General features: G+C 38.2%; 1 protein-coding gene across 2 annotated transcripts in view; it reads right to left on the reverse strand.

Moving 5' to 3' along the window:
• Positions 1-331: 331 nt before the first annotated feature.
• Positions 332-14,530, reverse strand: part of banp (BTG3 associated nuclear protein) — a 51,685-nt gene continuing 37,486 nt past the window's right edge. Inside the window, exons 12-13 of one of the 2 annotated variants that reach the window (XM_056252163.1) lie at positions 8,895-9,035; positions 332-1,271 (exon numbers count right to left, since the gene is read on the reverse strand). In XM_056252163.1, coding sequence (XP_056108138.1) covers positions 1,161-1,271; positions 8,895-9,035 — 252 coding nt within the window. In that variant the 3' untranslated portion in view covers positions 332-1,160. The remainder of the gene's footprint in view (positions 1,272-8,894; positions 9,036-14,530) is intronic. The other variant, XM_056252162.1, reaches the window with a different exon arrangement.

Here is a 14,530-nt window from a genome sequence, read left to right on the forward strand (position 1 = left end):
TCATTTCAATAGGGATCCACGAAATCAGGAGTTTTGAATGAGGGCGGAAGAGTTCCCCATACAGATTTTGCCCGTCATGCTCGAGATTCGTCACGATTTGTTGACCGACGGAAATCTGTTTGGTTTGAAAGTGACTTCTGTGTGAGCAGAGCTTCTTCATACTACCGTTCTTACAACCGAAAGTCGCCTCAGAGTTTGTCTGGCAGACTCGGGTAAAGCTGCTGTTATTTGTTACTCAGGATACTGTATGTGGAAACAACGGTCATTTATTCATTTTGAACAAATCCTTCATACACAAATATATATACATATATATATATATATATATATATATATATATATATATATGAAAAAGTTTTTATTTCATATACTACATAAACACAGTTCACCGTCGTCATATTACTGTGTATTAGTAAACTGCCCTACAAAAGCTCCACAAAACTTTCAGTAGTTTTTTTTTCTCTGTACAATAAAGCTATTTGAAACTAAAAATATTTAGACTAACCATTCTGAACACAAATCGGTTATTGATGAATGAAGAAGGGGCGGACCTCAAAACATACCCCAGTCTCTCACCAATACAAACACACACATACACACCAAAAAACATCACAAAAGGATGGCAAAACGGAAAAATATTGGATTATGAAATATGAACTGAAGCTTATTTTACATAGCTGCTGATTCATAATATATATGATAGTCAAAGTCTACAAAGTGTGATGCCGAAATGACACATGGGTAGTTTAAGTGACCGCTTTAAGCCCAGTAACTCAACCGTCTGCTTGAATCTTTAGTTGACCATTGCTTGTTCCTTGCATATGAGGTACTTCCGAGAGACCGAAGAGGAAAAGCCTTCTGTTCTTTTCTGTTTAGTTCAGTGCCAGAGAGATTGGATGAGCTGGAGATGAAGCCAGCATTGTTTATATGTTACTAAGCACACTGCGACTGTAATTGGTGGGAAACGGCCAGTAGTTTCCAAACCAGCTGACATGTTACAACAAATTGCATTTGTTTTACTTGGATTTAGTCAATAATTGTTGACTGACAGCGGTGGTTTCGGTTGGGAATTTGAGCTTGAGTGGCCACGCTTCTTGGTTTCGCCCTCTCCTTGACGCTCTAGCCGAAGATCATTGTTTATGAACATGCGAGAAGGTTTTTCAAGTGCCTGGCATCTGGATCTGAACCACCTCTCCGTTCTCGGCTTGTTGAAGCTGAATGGCCTCCTTTACGTCCATCTCCGTCTGCAGACCTGGAGTCAGAGCGTCAGCCTGAGGACGAAAAACAGTCCATGAGTTAAACAGTGTTGTGCTACTATGAAATGCCACTGCAAAAATAATGATTGAAAGAATGAATGGTTTCCTGAACGTTCTATTGGGTTTGGTTCATACAGGGAGAAAAAAGTACCCCAAGTGTAAAATGAAATACTCTGCTGTATCTTTAATGCTGTGGGCCTAATTTTCGGCCACAGGTACTGGACATCTTGTTCAGATACATGGCATCATGGATTCGATCAAATACCAACAGATAAAAAAATCAAAACCTGACAGCCTGTGCTAGAAATCATATGGCGCTTTTCCACTGCTCGGTACGGCTCAGTACGGTTCGGCGTGGCGCGGCACGGTTCGGCTCGCTTCGCTTTTCCACTGCGTGGTACGACGATTTGCCTTAGCTCGGTTTGCTTTTCCACTGCAGTTAGTACCGCTTCAAAGTGGGTGGGATTATAGCAGTGCCCTCAGATTTCTGATTGCTTAAAAAAAAAAAACTTGGGAGGCAAAATATTTTTTTAGTGATTATGTGAATTACACTGCGCAAACCAAAGTAATACTACCCACCGGATGAAGAAGGGTTGGCTCTCAGTCTCCACAGTACATAAAATATTAATTTTATTTTATTTTATTTTTCCTGTTCGCATTTATGAGGAAAAAACAATGTTACGGACATGTTCTCCGTTACGGACGTGAGCGCTCTGAAATCGGCACTAAAATATGCTTTAAAACATTCACAGACATCAAACAGAAATCACAAAACCTTTCTTTAACCTGAATTTCGTTTTGTATTAATTGTATCTTAATTGTAATCAATGTTTCATCAACCAATTACCTGGATTTAATAAATAAGAAGCAAATATAGCAGACAATAGATAGGAAACGGAGGCGCCGGCACGTGAACTGGAGCTCGTCTCATAAATTAACCGAAACTCCGCATATAAGGTAGCCTACTTGCCTCACATGTCTACTTTTAAACAGAACAATTCAAAACGAAAGAAAACAGACTACAGACTGCTTTCTGCTTATGTAATCCTTAAGCAGAAGTACAATAAAATACAGAAGAGAGAGCTTTCTCTGTCGCAGCACCCAGGTTATGGAATGCACTTCCTCTTACTGTTAGAGATGCTCCCACATTAGCCAGTTTCAAGAAGTTGTTAAAAACACATCTTTTTAAAATTGCTTACATAGACTTATGATTAGTATTTTAATGATGTGTACTGTAATGATTATTTTTGTATTACTTTTGTACTTCTGTATTTTACTTGTTTTATTGTTTGTAGCGCTTTGGGTTTTAGAAAAGCACATTATAAATAAAATGTATTATTATTATTATTATGAAATGTGCATTTCTCTCTGGCGCGTTCACTAGGCTACTGAAGATCGCGAGTCAGCATCGTCAACTTCATCTTAGCCGACAAAGAAAACACTTGTTTATTAATAAACAATTAAAATATCTCCTTGCTATATTTTACATATTCATAATCATTACTTTTGCCGGTTCTTTGTGAAGAACAGCGGTGGCTGTTACTGGCTATTTAAATCTAGCGGGTTTGATGTCTCGCAAATACAATGACGCTGGTAGTGACCAGAGCCATCTGTCTGACCAATCAGTGATCTGCAGTGTGTTCACGTCACATTTTAGTATCGGTACGGTACGCTTGGAACCTCGACAGAGGTGGTACCATTTAAAGCGAGCCGAAGTGAGCCGAGCCGTACCGTACCATGCAGTAGAAAAGCGCCATTATAATGGGCCATGTTTGGATCTTCCAACAGGACAGTGATCCAAAAACAAACATCAAAATCAAAACAAAAATGGGTCACTGCACAAAACTAAGCATCTGCAATGGCCGTCCCAGTCCCTGACCTGAACCCTATAGAAGACGAGTGGGCTGAACAGAAGAGAAGAAGCGCCAACATGGATCTGGGAATCTGCAGGATCTGGAGAGATTCTGTATGAAGGAATGGTCTCTGATCTCTTGTCAGGTGTTCTCCAAACTCATCAGGCATTATAGGAGAAGACTCAGAGCTGGTCTCTTAGAAAAAGGAGGTTGCAAAAAGTATTTGATAAATGGGGGGAAATAATTGTTCCCAACGTGTTTTGGAGAAAAATATTTATTTTATAATGTGATTTTCCCCACACTTTCAAGGTTAGATTTTTGCTAATTCTTTTAATAAAATATCAAAAGGATTAACAATGCAGATTTATTTTTTACAGCCATCTTTGATCATATTTACCAAGGGGGCAAATAGTTCTGACCAGCACTGTGTGTGTGTGTGTGTGTGTGTGTGTGTGTGTGTGTGTGTGTGTGTGTGTGTGTGTGTGTGTGTGTGTGTGTGTGTGTATATATACTGTATATATATGAATGATTTCTGAAGGATCATGTGACACTGAAGACTGGAGTAATGAGAAAAAAATTCAGCTTTGCATCACAGAAATAAATTATATTTTAAAGTATATTTAAATAGAAAACCATTATTTTAAATTGTAATAATATTTCAAAATAATTACAGTTTTTTATGTATTTTTGATCAAATAAATGCAGGCTTGATGAGCATAAGAGATTTCTTTCAAAAACATTAAAAATAGTAATGTTTCCAAACTTCTGACTGATAGTGTGTGCGTGTGTGTGTGTGTGTGTGTGTCAAATACTTCTAATATGATTTTATTTATTTATTTATTTTGATAATTTGATTGACTTGAGGGCAATTCAATTAAACCAAGAAGCTTGGTAATAATTACAAAAAGCTTCACATTATGTAAACCTTGACAAGACTCTCAAGTGCAAAGCAATATAAATATGAAGCCACTACAGTATTATGACATTTGTGCACAGCTGACCGCACATCATCTGAATCCCACATCAATGCACCATATCAACAGTGTCAACACTGAACTGATGCACCCAACATGTCAAAAAGGAATCCACTGCATTAAAAACAAATCCACAACAGAAGTATCTGTCTGCGATACGGATGTTCTATTAAAATACCGTGTGTATACATATCAATCGCCACACTGTACATCCCGCCATTCGCCCAGGCTTAACATGTCCCCTTTTACCATATTGATGAAGGCAGTGAAAGCAGACGAATACAACGCTGACAGGTCTACAGATTGATACAACAAAAACAAAGACCAATACAACAACAAGAGATGGAAAAAGAGGGGAAAAGTAAAGGGTCAGAAAAAGGCTACACTTTATCTCAGTCGTCGAAATAAAAACACTCCCTCGAAAAAAAGAAAGAGAAAGATGGAGGGAGGGAGTGATGCAGGGGGAGACAACGCAGGATGAGTCACTTCAGAGTATGTGGAGTGAGTCATTTCTTCCTCAACACACGCCAGGGGAACAGACCGCACACCTGCACGGTGCAAAGGCTCAAACTGTACTCAAGGGCACGGCCCAGAAGTGCCAAAACTCTTAAAACACAGCCCGTCTAATGCGAGACACTCGCGGGCTGTGCTTTTCATCTGAGGTGTTAAGTGCAAAGTCCTCAGGGGCCGCTTTCCCGCGGCTCCACAAGAGGGCACTCATTAGGGCCGATGAGGGAGTTCACGACTGAATCGTTTAACAGAGTAAGTGAACTGACACTTCTATCAGACTCTACAGAGAACAGACCTTCCTGGCCGGAAACCTCTCTTTATTTGCAGCTTTTTTTGTGTGTGGTGATCAAATGTGTGATATGGAAACTATTAAATGAAGTAACAAAACAAGTAGAAATGAAGGGGTGTGTACATAAAAAAATGTCCGTAAACACTACCACCTGTTTTTGTGCAGCAGATGAGAGCGATTTCAATAATCCTGAAATTCACATAGAGGGAAGCGCGGTGACTTCAGGATGGAGGTTGATGCCAGCAGAGCATCATCTATGTGAGGACAGCTGTCTGAAATCATTTCAGCGGGAAATTAAATGATTGAACTGACTACAAGTTGCCCAATTATTAAGCTTTTCTTGAGTTTAAAAATCAACCTAGTAAAAAAATATATACTATTGATGTCATTTCCTGGCTTCTTAGCGTTGAAAACCTTGTATCGCCTTTGATGTTCCTGCTCAAAAAATGCCCGGCCTTTAAAAATTGCTTGTAAATCACATTTTGTTATGCTATATTATCACTAAATATTGGATTCAATCTTTTTGTCAACTTGTTTTCTTTTAATTAGGACACGACAAGTGTAACAAGGTGTAAAAAAATCATGAAAATACTCCAAAAAATTTGCCGTTTTGAAGTAGTTATACCCAGGGAGAGTAAAGTCAGTACATTTTAGTCCAATGCGATAAAGTTAACTAGCATTTTCGGGGAAAAAAACTTCACGGGGTCAAAATGACTGAACTCAAGCTCATCAAGTAGGTTTTAATGGGTCAGCAAATTAAAAATAAAAAGCTAAAATCTTTTTATTTATTTTAATTTTACTTTAATTTTGCCCTGGGGTCCGATAAGTGTTTATTTATTTTTTGTAATCATTATATATATATATATATATATATATATTCCCCAGATGCCCACATAAAATTCACTTATAAAGTACATTTAAATTTACTTTAATTTTTTCGTGAGGGCCTCTAACGTTCTTAAGTTTTATACATTTTTTTGTAATCACTTTTTCTCCCTAATGTGAAGCAGGAATTTGGACCAATGAGATCTCACTGTGGGTGTGGCTAAGATAAAAGAAATGGATGAAAAATCAAAATAACATTTGCTACTGGTTAGGACACATTTGAATTCAATTTTGAATACATTATTTTCCACTCTACCTAAAGTTTTGATGTAAATTTTAAAGCATATGAAATAAATAAGGCCTATATCCAGGTAGTGATGTTTTTTTTTAAACTTATTTAAGAGTTAAGAGCAAGCGATTTTGATTTTAAATATTACAATTGAAAAAACTAGAGAGCAAAATATAAAGCAAGAAGAAATTTATGGTTCATTTTCATGGTCTCCTTGAGACATTGACAAGACTAAGTAACGTTGCGCCTACATGTCAACTAACTCTCATTAGAGTATTAGGACTGTTAGGTTAGGGTTGGTAGAATAAGTATGTAGTTGCAAAGTTACTTATAGTCAGTTGGAGGAGCATCAAAATAAAGAGTAAGCAGATATTAACAGTCTACTAATACTCTAAAAAAGAGTTAGTTGACATGTAGTTACACAGTTACTTATAGTCAACAGAATGTCTAAAGGGGACCATCAAAATAAAGTGTTACAGAATGGATTTACATGTACACAAATGTCCCACCGAATCATCTTCCCAAAAACAGCAGGTAGTTTTTCCACGAGCTCATGCCATAAACATTAATAATTTCCTCTGGCAGCTGTTTATATTTGCTCCCCGTCACAATAACAGGTGGTTCGCCACAAAACGGCAGTAATCTATAATCGATTCGCAAAGATCCTCGGTTGATTGCGACAAATGCTGCGCATGCGGGGTTCTGCAAAAGCATCAAAGTCCATTAACAACTTTCCAACAGCTTTGATGTGTACAGTATAATTGCAGAGACAATTTGGAAGGCGTCCAGACCACCAAGTAACAAGTGAGGCTAGAGACCCTGTGATGGGGTCTGGGTACAGAGGCGGTTCCCACAAACTGCATGTTTTCCGGGGTTTGGTACAGCGTGCTCAGACGAAGATGAGACGCTACATATTTGAAGGTCGGCCAAAACGCAAGTGTGTAATGTCCGTGAGACGGAGAAAGAGGAAAAGAACGATGCAGGTCACTCAGATAACAAGGCATGGAGACCACTAATAAGCTGTATAACAAAATTTGGCCCAGTTACAGCACATCTGATGAAAGAATGTCCTTCAAAGAAAGGAAGGGGAACATTTGTTTTTGTATGGGCTTTGTTTACAGCACATTACAGAAAGGGGGAGGGGCTGAAAAAGAAGAGGTCTTGGTGATGTCATCTGCAGAGGCGGAGCAAGGCGTTACATTTTAATTAAAGATTTCATTTCTTTTGAAATAACGTGAGCTGATGAATCATTCACAACAAGACAAGGAAAGTGTATTAGCAAAGCAAAATAGAAGAAAAGTACTGACTTTATGCAGGAAATGCCCTTTAAGAATATTTAAACCATAAGCGCCCAAAGGTCTCCGTCTAAAGAGGTTTTAGTTGTACCAGCCGAACCACTTTAAAGGGCAACTGTGGTAAAAGCCTTGTCCTCATTCCTGTTACCAAATAGCTCACATTCTCTCACTCACAAAAGCTATACTGGGGGTGCGTGCCAGTGGCGTAAGTGTCTGAGAGTTATTATTTTTTATGTAAGGGGGATGGTCCACAACAAAGAGCACTGAAACACTGTTCTCACTGTTCATTTTTACATCGTTTTGTTTTGTTTTAGACATACATTTTGTCTATCGTGTGTCCACCAAAGCTTTTTTCCCCCAAAGCAAGCGTATTTTTTCAAGTGTTTTCAATGGGAGTTCTTGCATTTTTAAAACGGCAGCAGCGTGACAAGGTTTTTACCGGTTGCCGAGAGTTTTATAATGTTCAACGTCGGGGGGAAAACGCAGCGCTCATCACTGTCACTTTTTACCCGGTCGTCCAATCACAGTGCAAGAGGGGCGGGACAGATACCACAACGACCAATCGCCACAATCTGCTTGTATGACGATAACAAATGACAATAACAAGCATGTCTCTTTATGCAGAACTAGTGCCAGAGCAAGTACGTTACATTGTGTCGAGACTTTTATATTCTGAAACAAACTATTTGCAAAATCTAATACTAGTAACCGTTCCGCGGATATTCCGTATCATTGCAAGCAAAGCGTCTACACTGAAAATAAACTGTATACATTAATCTAAATAATTTTATTGTTTTAGTTTTTTATCTTACCAAGCAAAAAGTCTTGACCAACCAAAATTTTTCACTAATTTCAAATTGTTCACCGATTGTTCTTGGTTTCAGATTTAAACCAGTGTTTGCTTCAATAAAGACAGATAAAAGCATATGTGCAAGTATGCAAGTCAAATTGTGCCTGTGCCCCTCAACCCGAGCTTGAAGCCTCACATGAACCAAACACGTGAGAGCAGCTGGGGAAATGTGGTGACCTGTAATGACTGTCAAACCTCTAAATGTGTTTAAATATGTGCGCACGCCATATAGCGGCTCTGAAACGCGGTAAAGGCATCATAGGGAAGTGATTAGAGTAAAAAACACATCAAGGAGGGCTTGAGCATGTCGAGAGCTTGATGCAGAGCGTAAGATGGAAACGGGGATAAAAATGAGAAAATAGACAGGGAGGAAAAGGACAACTTGAGGCTATTTATTATTCCGAGGAAAAACAAACTGATGTGGGTTGCTGATTAGCCCGAAAGTGAGAGCGGTGCAGGTTAAGATCACTTCTTCAAAGAACACATTGTGAGAGAGCGAGTTAAAGACTTGAAATGTATAGATCACACATATTGGCCACTACGCCACCCTGCGGTGTTTGAACAGAATTGCCGCCCACCACAGATCAGAATGGTGGAGATGACATTCATCGCAACAGCCGTGCAACATTGGTGGTCGTTTTGTGACAGAAAACATTTCTCCCTGAAATAAAATGGTTATACGCCACAGATAACATTGTTGACGTAAACGTTACTATGGTAAGTTGTGTTTGTGTGTGTTTTGGCTTATCTCACTTGTACTGCGCCAGTGTGGTCGGTCACCGTTCCCAGCTGGACGTATTGCACCTGAATATCGTTACCCTGGAGAGGCGATGCGTCAACCCCGCCGGCCCCGTCGCTCGACGCCACAGCGATGAGCTGCGGTCCTCTTAGCACCTGGAGAAAGAAATAGACGGGAAAAAGAGAAAAATAAGCACTATGTTAAATGTTTATTATCAGTTGATTGATCACCGTTATTTGTTTAAGTGTGTTGTTGTGTCTGGCCCACAGTGCTTTAGACAAAACACACTGCTTAAAGTTCCCAACATGGTGGGAATGTGACTATGGCCTCGTTTACACTGTCAATGAAATGTGACCCAATTCCGATTTTTTACTCGTATGCGACACAGATCGGATGTGTTCTATGACAGTGTAAACAGGAAAAAAACGCATGCATTCGGATATTTCGAGATCGGTTTCAGGCCTCGTTCATATGTGGAAATAAGTCAGATGTAAATCGGATATGTGCCAATGCGACTGTCATGTAAACAGGCAGATCGGATTTTCCGAGGCATTAGGCTGCGTCTCCGCGGTTTAATGACGAGAGAAACCCAGACGCGCCTCTGCGGATGGACGGATGGCCCGATGAAACATTGTGTCGTCGTAGGAGAGGAATGTGGACACACGTTGACACAACATATCAAAGGTTGGCTTGCTCATCCTAAAATTTCGGACCCACTGCTCCTCGTAAATGCCCGGCACGATCTCATGAAAGTGCGTTTATTGCACGATTTTTTTTTCAGGTGCCATTTACGCCAAAAATAGTTTTTGCGTGCATGATACGCACTTTATGGCGTTTAATACGCACGTTTACAGTGCGCATCATATGCAAGCAAAAACTATTTTTGGCGTATAAATGGCATGAGAAATAAAATTTGTGCTATAGATACTCACTTTTATGAGATCGTGTTGTATGTTCCCACCAGTGCTGAGATCTCGCTGCGCGTTCGTCCATCTGAGCAAGAAGACCCCTGTAAACATGCGCGATGTTTCAGTCAAGTGTAAACACATGACTCGGGTATGGGTCACAATTTAAAGAACGTGTAAACGGACGGTAAAAAAAATCGGATATAGGCAACAAATCAGAATTGGGGCCTATGTGACTAATTTTAGTGACTAATGTTGTCTAACATGTGAATGTTGTGGCCGTCAATCTGGAGACAGACACCAATTTACTGCAGGCTGTTCTCTAAATTACCAACACAAGTATCCGTCAAATGAAGAATCGAAAACAACCAGCTGAGTTAAAAAAAAAAAATCACAGCCAGCGTATAGCATTTAAATTTCATGGAGCTAATCATTCTGGGTTTGCTGTTACTTTTTAAATGCTTTTCATTTATCTAAAAGATGCATCAGTGTTGTTAACCAAAACTATTACAAACATTTTCGGTAACTGAAATAAAGCTGAAGTAAAATAAAAGTATTAGATGAGTAACAGACTTAAAAAACTTTCTTTTTTAAATCAAAATGTTGGAAAATAACTAAATAAGTACTGAAGTATTAAAATAAAATTTGTTTTAAGTATATATTAGACGTAAGATTATTATATATATATATATATATATAATTTTTACAATAATCAAAGAAGTTCGTTAATAGCCTCAAACTGGAGCACATGACTTTACACATTTTAAAATTAGTTAAGTTATGTGCTCCAGTTTGAAGCTATTAATGAACTTCTTTTTTAGAATCTTGACTAATTTCCGTTATGACTAAGTTGTTTTTTGGAGATATAGTTTTAAAAACACTGCACAGGCAAAACATTTGATACAATTTTTGCTCAAAAACAGGGATAAAATGCTTTTTTAAACATGCATTTTAAAAGCATAGGCTATATAACACGTGAAGTGTGACAGGTGATGACTTGCATCATTTTTGTTTTTTGTGAAAAATATCTGTTTCATTATAGAAATTCCCATGACCTAATTTATTCTTAATTACATTCTTCCTGTTTATAACATTTTAAAACATACATATACAAATGTCCTCGAAATGTTATTTTCTTGGAAGCGGAAGGTGAGACTCAAATGATATTCTGGTTTTTATATGGAAATGAAATGAAGTATGCTGCAATCCATTATGGAAATGAATCATTGTGCTTTCCTTTCTAAAACTATTACCAATGTGTTCCTTTCAGTCCTTGTTGATTGTTCTTTTCTAACTTAATTTAGCATATCCATCACCTCATTGTTTAAAGAAAATTAAAATTCTCACAGTTTACATTTTAATCTGCTAATGATTCCACTTATTCTATAGTTTATGCAACTGCCTCCCAGTAAACCACAATAATGTGCACCTGTTTTTACGCTTTTCTTTTCACACTGTCAGGAAGTTCAAATGTCCAAACTTGCATACAGTATGCAAACAGCATGTCAAATGAGTAGGAAGTCCAGTACTAAGTATTTACAATAGGCCAACAACAATAAGCCAACAACATCCGGCTAACGTACATTTGCTGAGATTCTGAAGTGATTGGTCTGCCGGAAATGAAACGCTCATTACCATATATTAATTTTAGCATTTAATACACAGTGATACGAACAGTAATGATGGTGTCGGTTTTACCGAATAAATTCCAGCACGAGTCCTCATTCTTTGGAAGTTCATACAAAGTGGATTTGTTTTCACAGCGTCTTCTCGACAACACGAACCAATCTCTTCAGGTCTCTGCTACAACTATAGTGTCTGATGGTGGGTCAAAGTAGACGTTGTTTGTGGCAGTGAATACCAATGAAGACCATATCTGGCATTATGCAAATTTGTAACAAACATTTGTAGATAAGTTACGGAAGTGAGACTGTAATCGCTGACGACTTGTTTCGGCAGTTCAGAATCGATTTCTTCTTTTAGGAGACAATACCTTTATTTGTCGTTCAAAACTTTGCGGACCTTTCTTAAAAAAGCATAATAGGAGCACTTTAAGAAGACTAGAAGTACTTTTTTTTAATCCAATTCAACGCACTATAATAGTACAGCAATTTGGACATAATCCAAGGTAAGAAATTGTCTTAATCGGGCCAATCAAATCAAAGGATTGCATGCATTTTGTTTCTTTGCAAGTCTTTAAACAATTGTCTACTTGCTGTTTCAGGATTAAAAAGTGCAAAACTATGTAACTACTACAATATAAAACTGACAGCTTGAATGCTTTTGCTTGATTGCCAAGTCTGAAGTTTCAAGACTCTTAGGATCTGGCATTTAAGTAAGTGGTGGTGCAAACCAAATTCAAATCAGGCCAGGGATTTACTACATTACCAAAAAAAAAAAAAGAAACACCATTTCCTTATGCATGAGAAACTGATTCTGCCATGTGTGACACATTCAAGCACTCATCATAAGAGTTCGGTGGAAGGCCCAGTCTCCAGCTGTGCTCTCACAAACACATCTCCATCCGGTGCCAAGGCCCTACTCATCGCAAAACAGGCACATGCAAGCAAAAACACTTGTATCATCGTACATTGTGTTTGATTGCCACAAAGCAAGCTCGAACACATCATTGACTACACATCATCTGACCACTAAATGCGCTTTGATGTGGTCACCATGGTTTTGGATCCTCTGACTTCTTTTCAATTACTGGTGCTAGTCTTTAACCTGAACTGTGAGTCAGTAATTTCTGCATTGCAGCAGTTGACCGTTTCCACATGCACAACGTTCATTCAAAAACAGCCATTCGGGATAGAATTTAAATGAAACGTGAACTTCAGACTAAACACTAATCGTTAATCATTACAGTTCTTCTGCGACTCCACACGGCGACACCTCTACGGTTCATCTTGTCGACATCAGCGCCAGTGTGGGCATAAACAATCAAATCTGAGTCTCTCCAAGTGGGAACAGAACTGCCATGCGCTCTCAATTAGGAGAGAGAAAATCTGCTTCACTGCACAAAAATCCCACAATAACCCCGATTTCAGATCCAGTTCGTCTCTGCCCCTACCCCAGTTTCAAGTGCAGACGTTGACTTTGAAGTCATGAGTCAGTGGCATGCTTTGAGTTCATAGAAAACCCATGCGGTGCCCACCCTGTCTCCAATGGCATGGAGGAAGGATGCCAAGTTTGCCACAATGACTCCTTTTTTGATGCTGCCAGTCAAATCATGTGGAAATAATTAAGAGCGGACGATGTTGGGTTGGTTCAAGCAGGATAAAATATAATTCAAAAATACATTAAAAATGCATTTCATACATAAATCGACTTGAATACAACTCTTCTATGTTGAGCATGTTTTTAATTTCTAAATTAAAATTCATTTTGATATTTTTGGTGAAAAAGGACAAAACTTCAGGGGGATACAACTCTCTTATCATAATTAAGAAAAAAGCCTCATTAAAAGAATGAAAATCTTGAGAAGAATAAGTCTTTGGAGAGAAATAAACTGTTTCACTACTTATTACCATTTGGGGGGAAAAAAACGTGTCTGCAAAATCACAGTTAAGTAGTATGGGCAAAATATAAACATTAAAAACATATTTTTTTTATGAAAATACCAGGTTAGGTCAGGTTGTAAATGTGGTACGGCTTCCAAAAATCGTAATGGTATTTGTGAATTAACAATTTATGCTGTTTTAAAATCTATACTTTTTAGCTTGAAAATACTTTCGAAAATGTTCTGGGATATAATGATGTGTACACTCACATGTATTCAAGATATAAGGAAAATATGTTACAACATTATAAAACATTACATTTTCCTTGATTGCCACACAACAGTACATTTTTAGAGTCATTAAATATTTAGCTTTTTTGAAATTGGTATAGTGTTTCAAAACCACATTAAACCAACATGAAAACAAAAGTTAATTTAAAAGAAATTAGACTCAATTTTTCTTTCCTTTTTGCATGCGTTGTAAAGATTTTTCTTTTTCTTTATCGTGGATATTCTTGCATGTCATTAACCCATATACTCTGGTAAACAAAGAATAGCATGAGAACAACTGAAGGATGGCCCAGCAGGTCTTAAACACAAACACATGCACAAGTACAGAAATATGCACATAAAGTTATTGGGAACAAGAGTAATTCACAGCTGAGGGACATCTTTTTAAACTTCCTATTTTTCATTCCATCACTTATCTGAACCAGTAAACTGCAAAGATACACACAGGAGGCACCAACTTGGATACTTTCTCATGCAGACAATCATAAAAACAATCAAAATAAAGTTCACCGCTCTCTGAGAATTCATATGCCATTTTGAAACCATCCGTCAGGCCTCATAAAAGAAGGAAATGCACTTTTTCCACATTAAAAAGTGCGTTTTGGGGATTTATCCATTGAATAACACTTGTCAAAGCAAACACGACTACAACAGCAGGAATTTTAAAACTGCAAGTGAGGATTGTTTGTATGCTCAGCTGTGCGACTTAACACAATGAGAATTTTATGATGCTGGGAGAACGTCTGCAATCGTGCAGCAATGAAAGCTCGTTCTCATCGGTTGACTTCCGGCCTCACAACTGTTCTCAAGACGACTCTCCACTCCACCGCTGATCGGGAGAGCATGAGAACGTGGTTCCAACACAATTAAATAAAGTAGAGCTAATTCAAAACACACATCGCATTGGAGACGCACACTTTGGCTCTTGAAGTCATCCAACAGTTACTACGGG

The sequence above is a fragment of the Rhinichthys klamathensis genome, unplaced genomic scaffold (assembly GCF_029890125.1).
Source record: "Rhinichthys klamathensis goyatoka isolate OS25496 unplaced genomic scaffold, OSU_Roscu_1.1 h1tg000092l_1, whole genome shotgun sequence".
NCBI classification, from domain to species: Eukaryota; Metazoa; Chordata; class Actinopteri; order Cypriniformes; family Leuciscidae; genus Rhinichthys; species Rhinichthys klamathensis.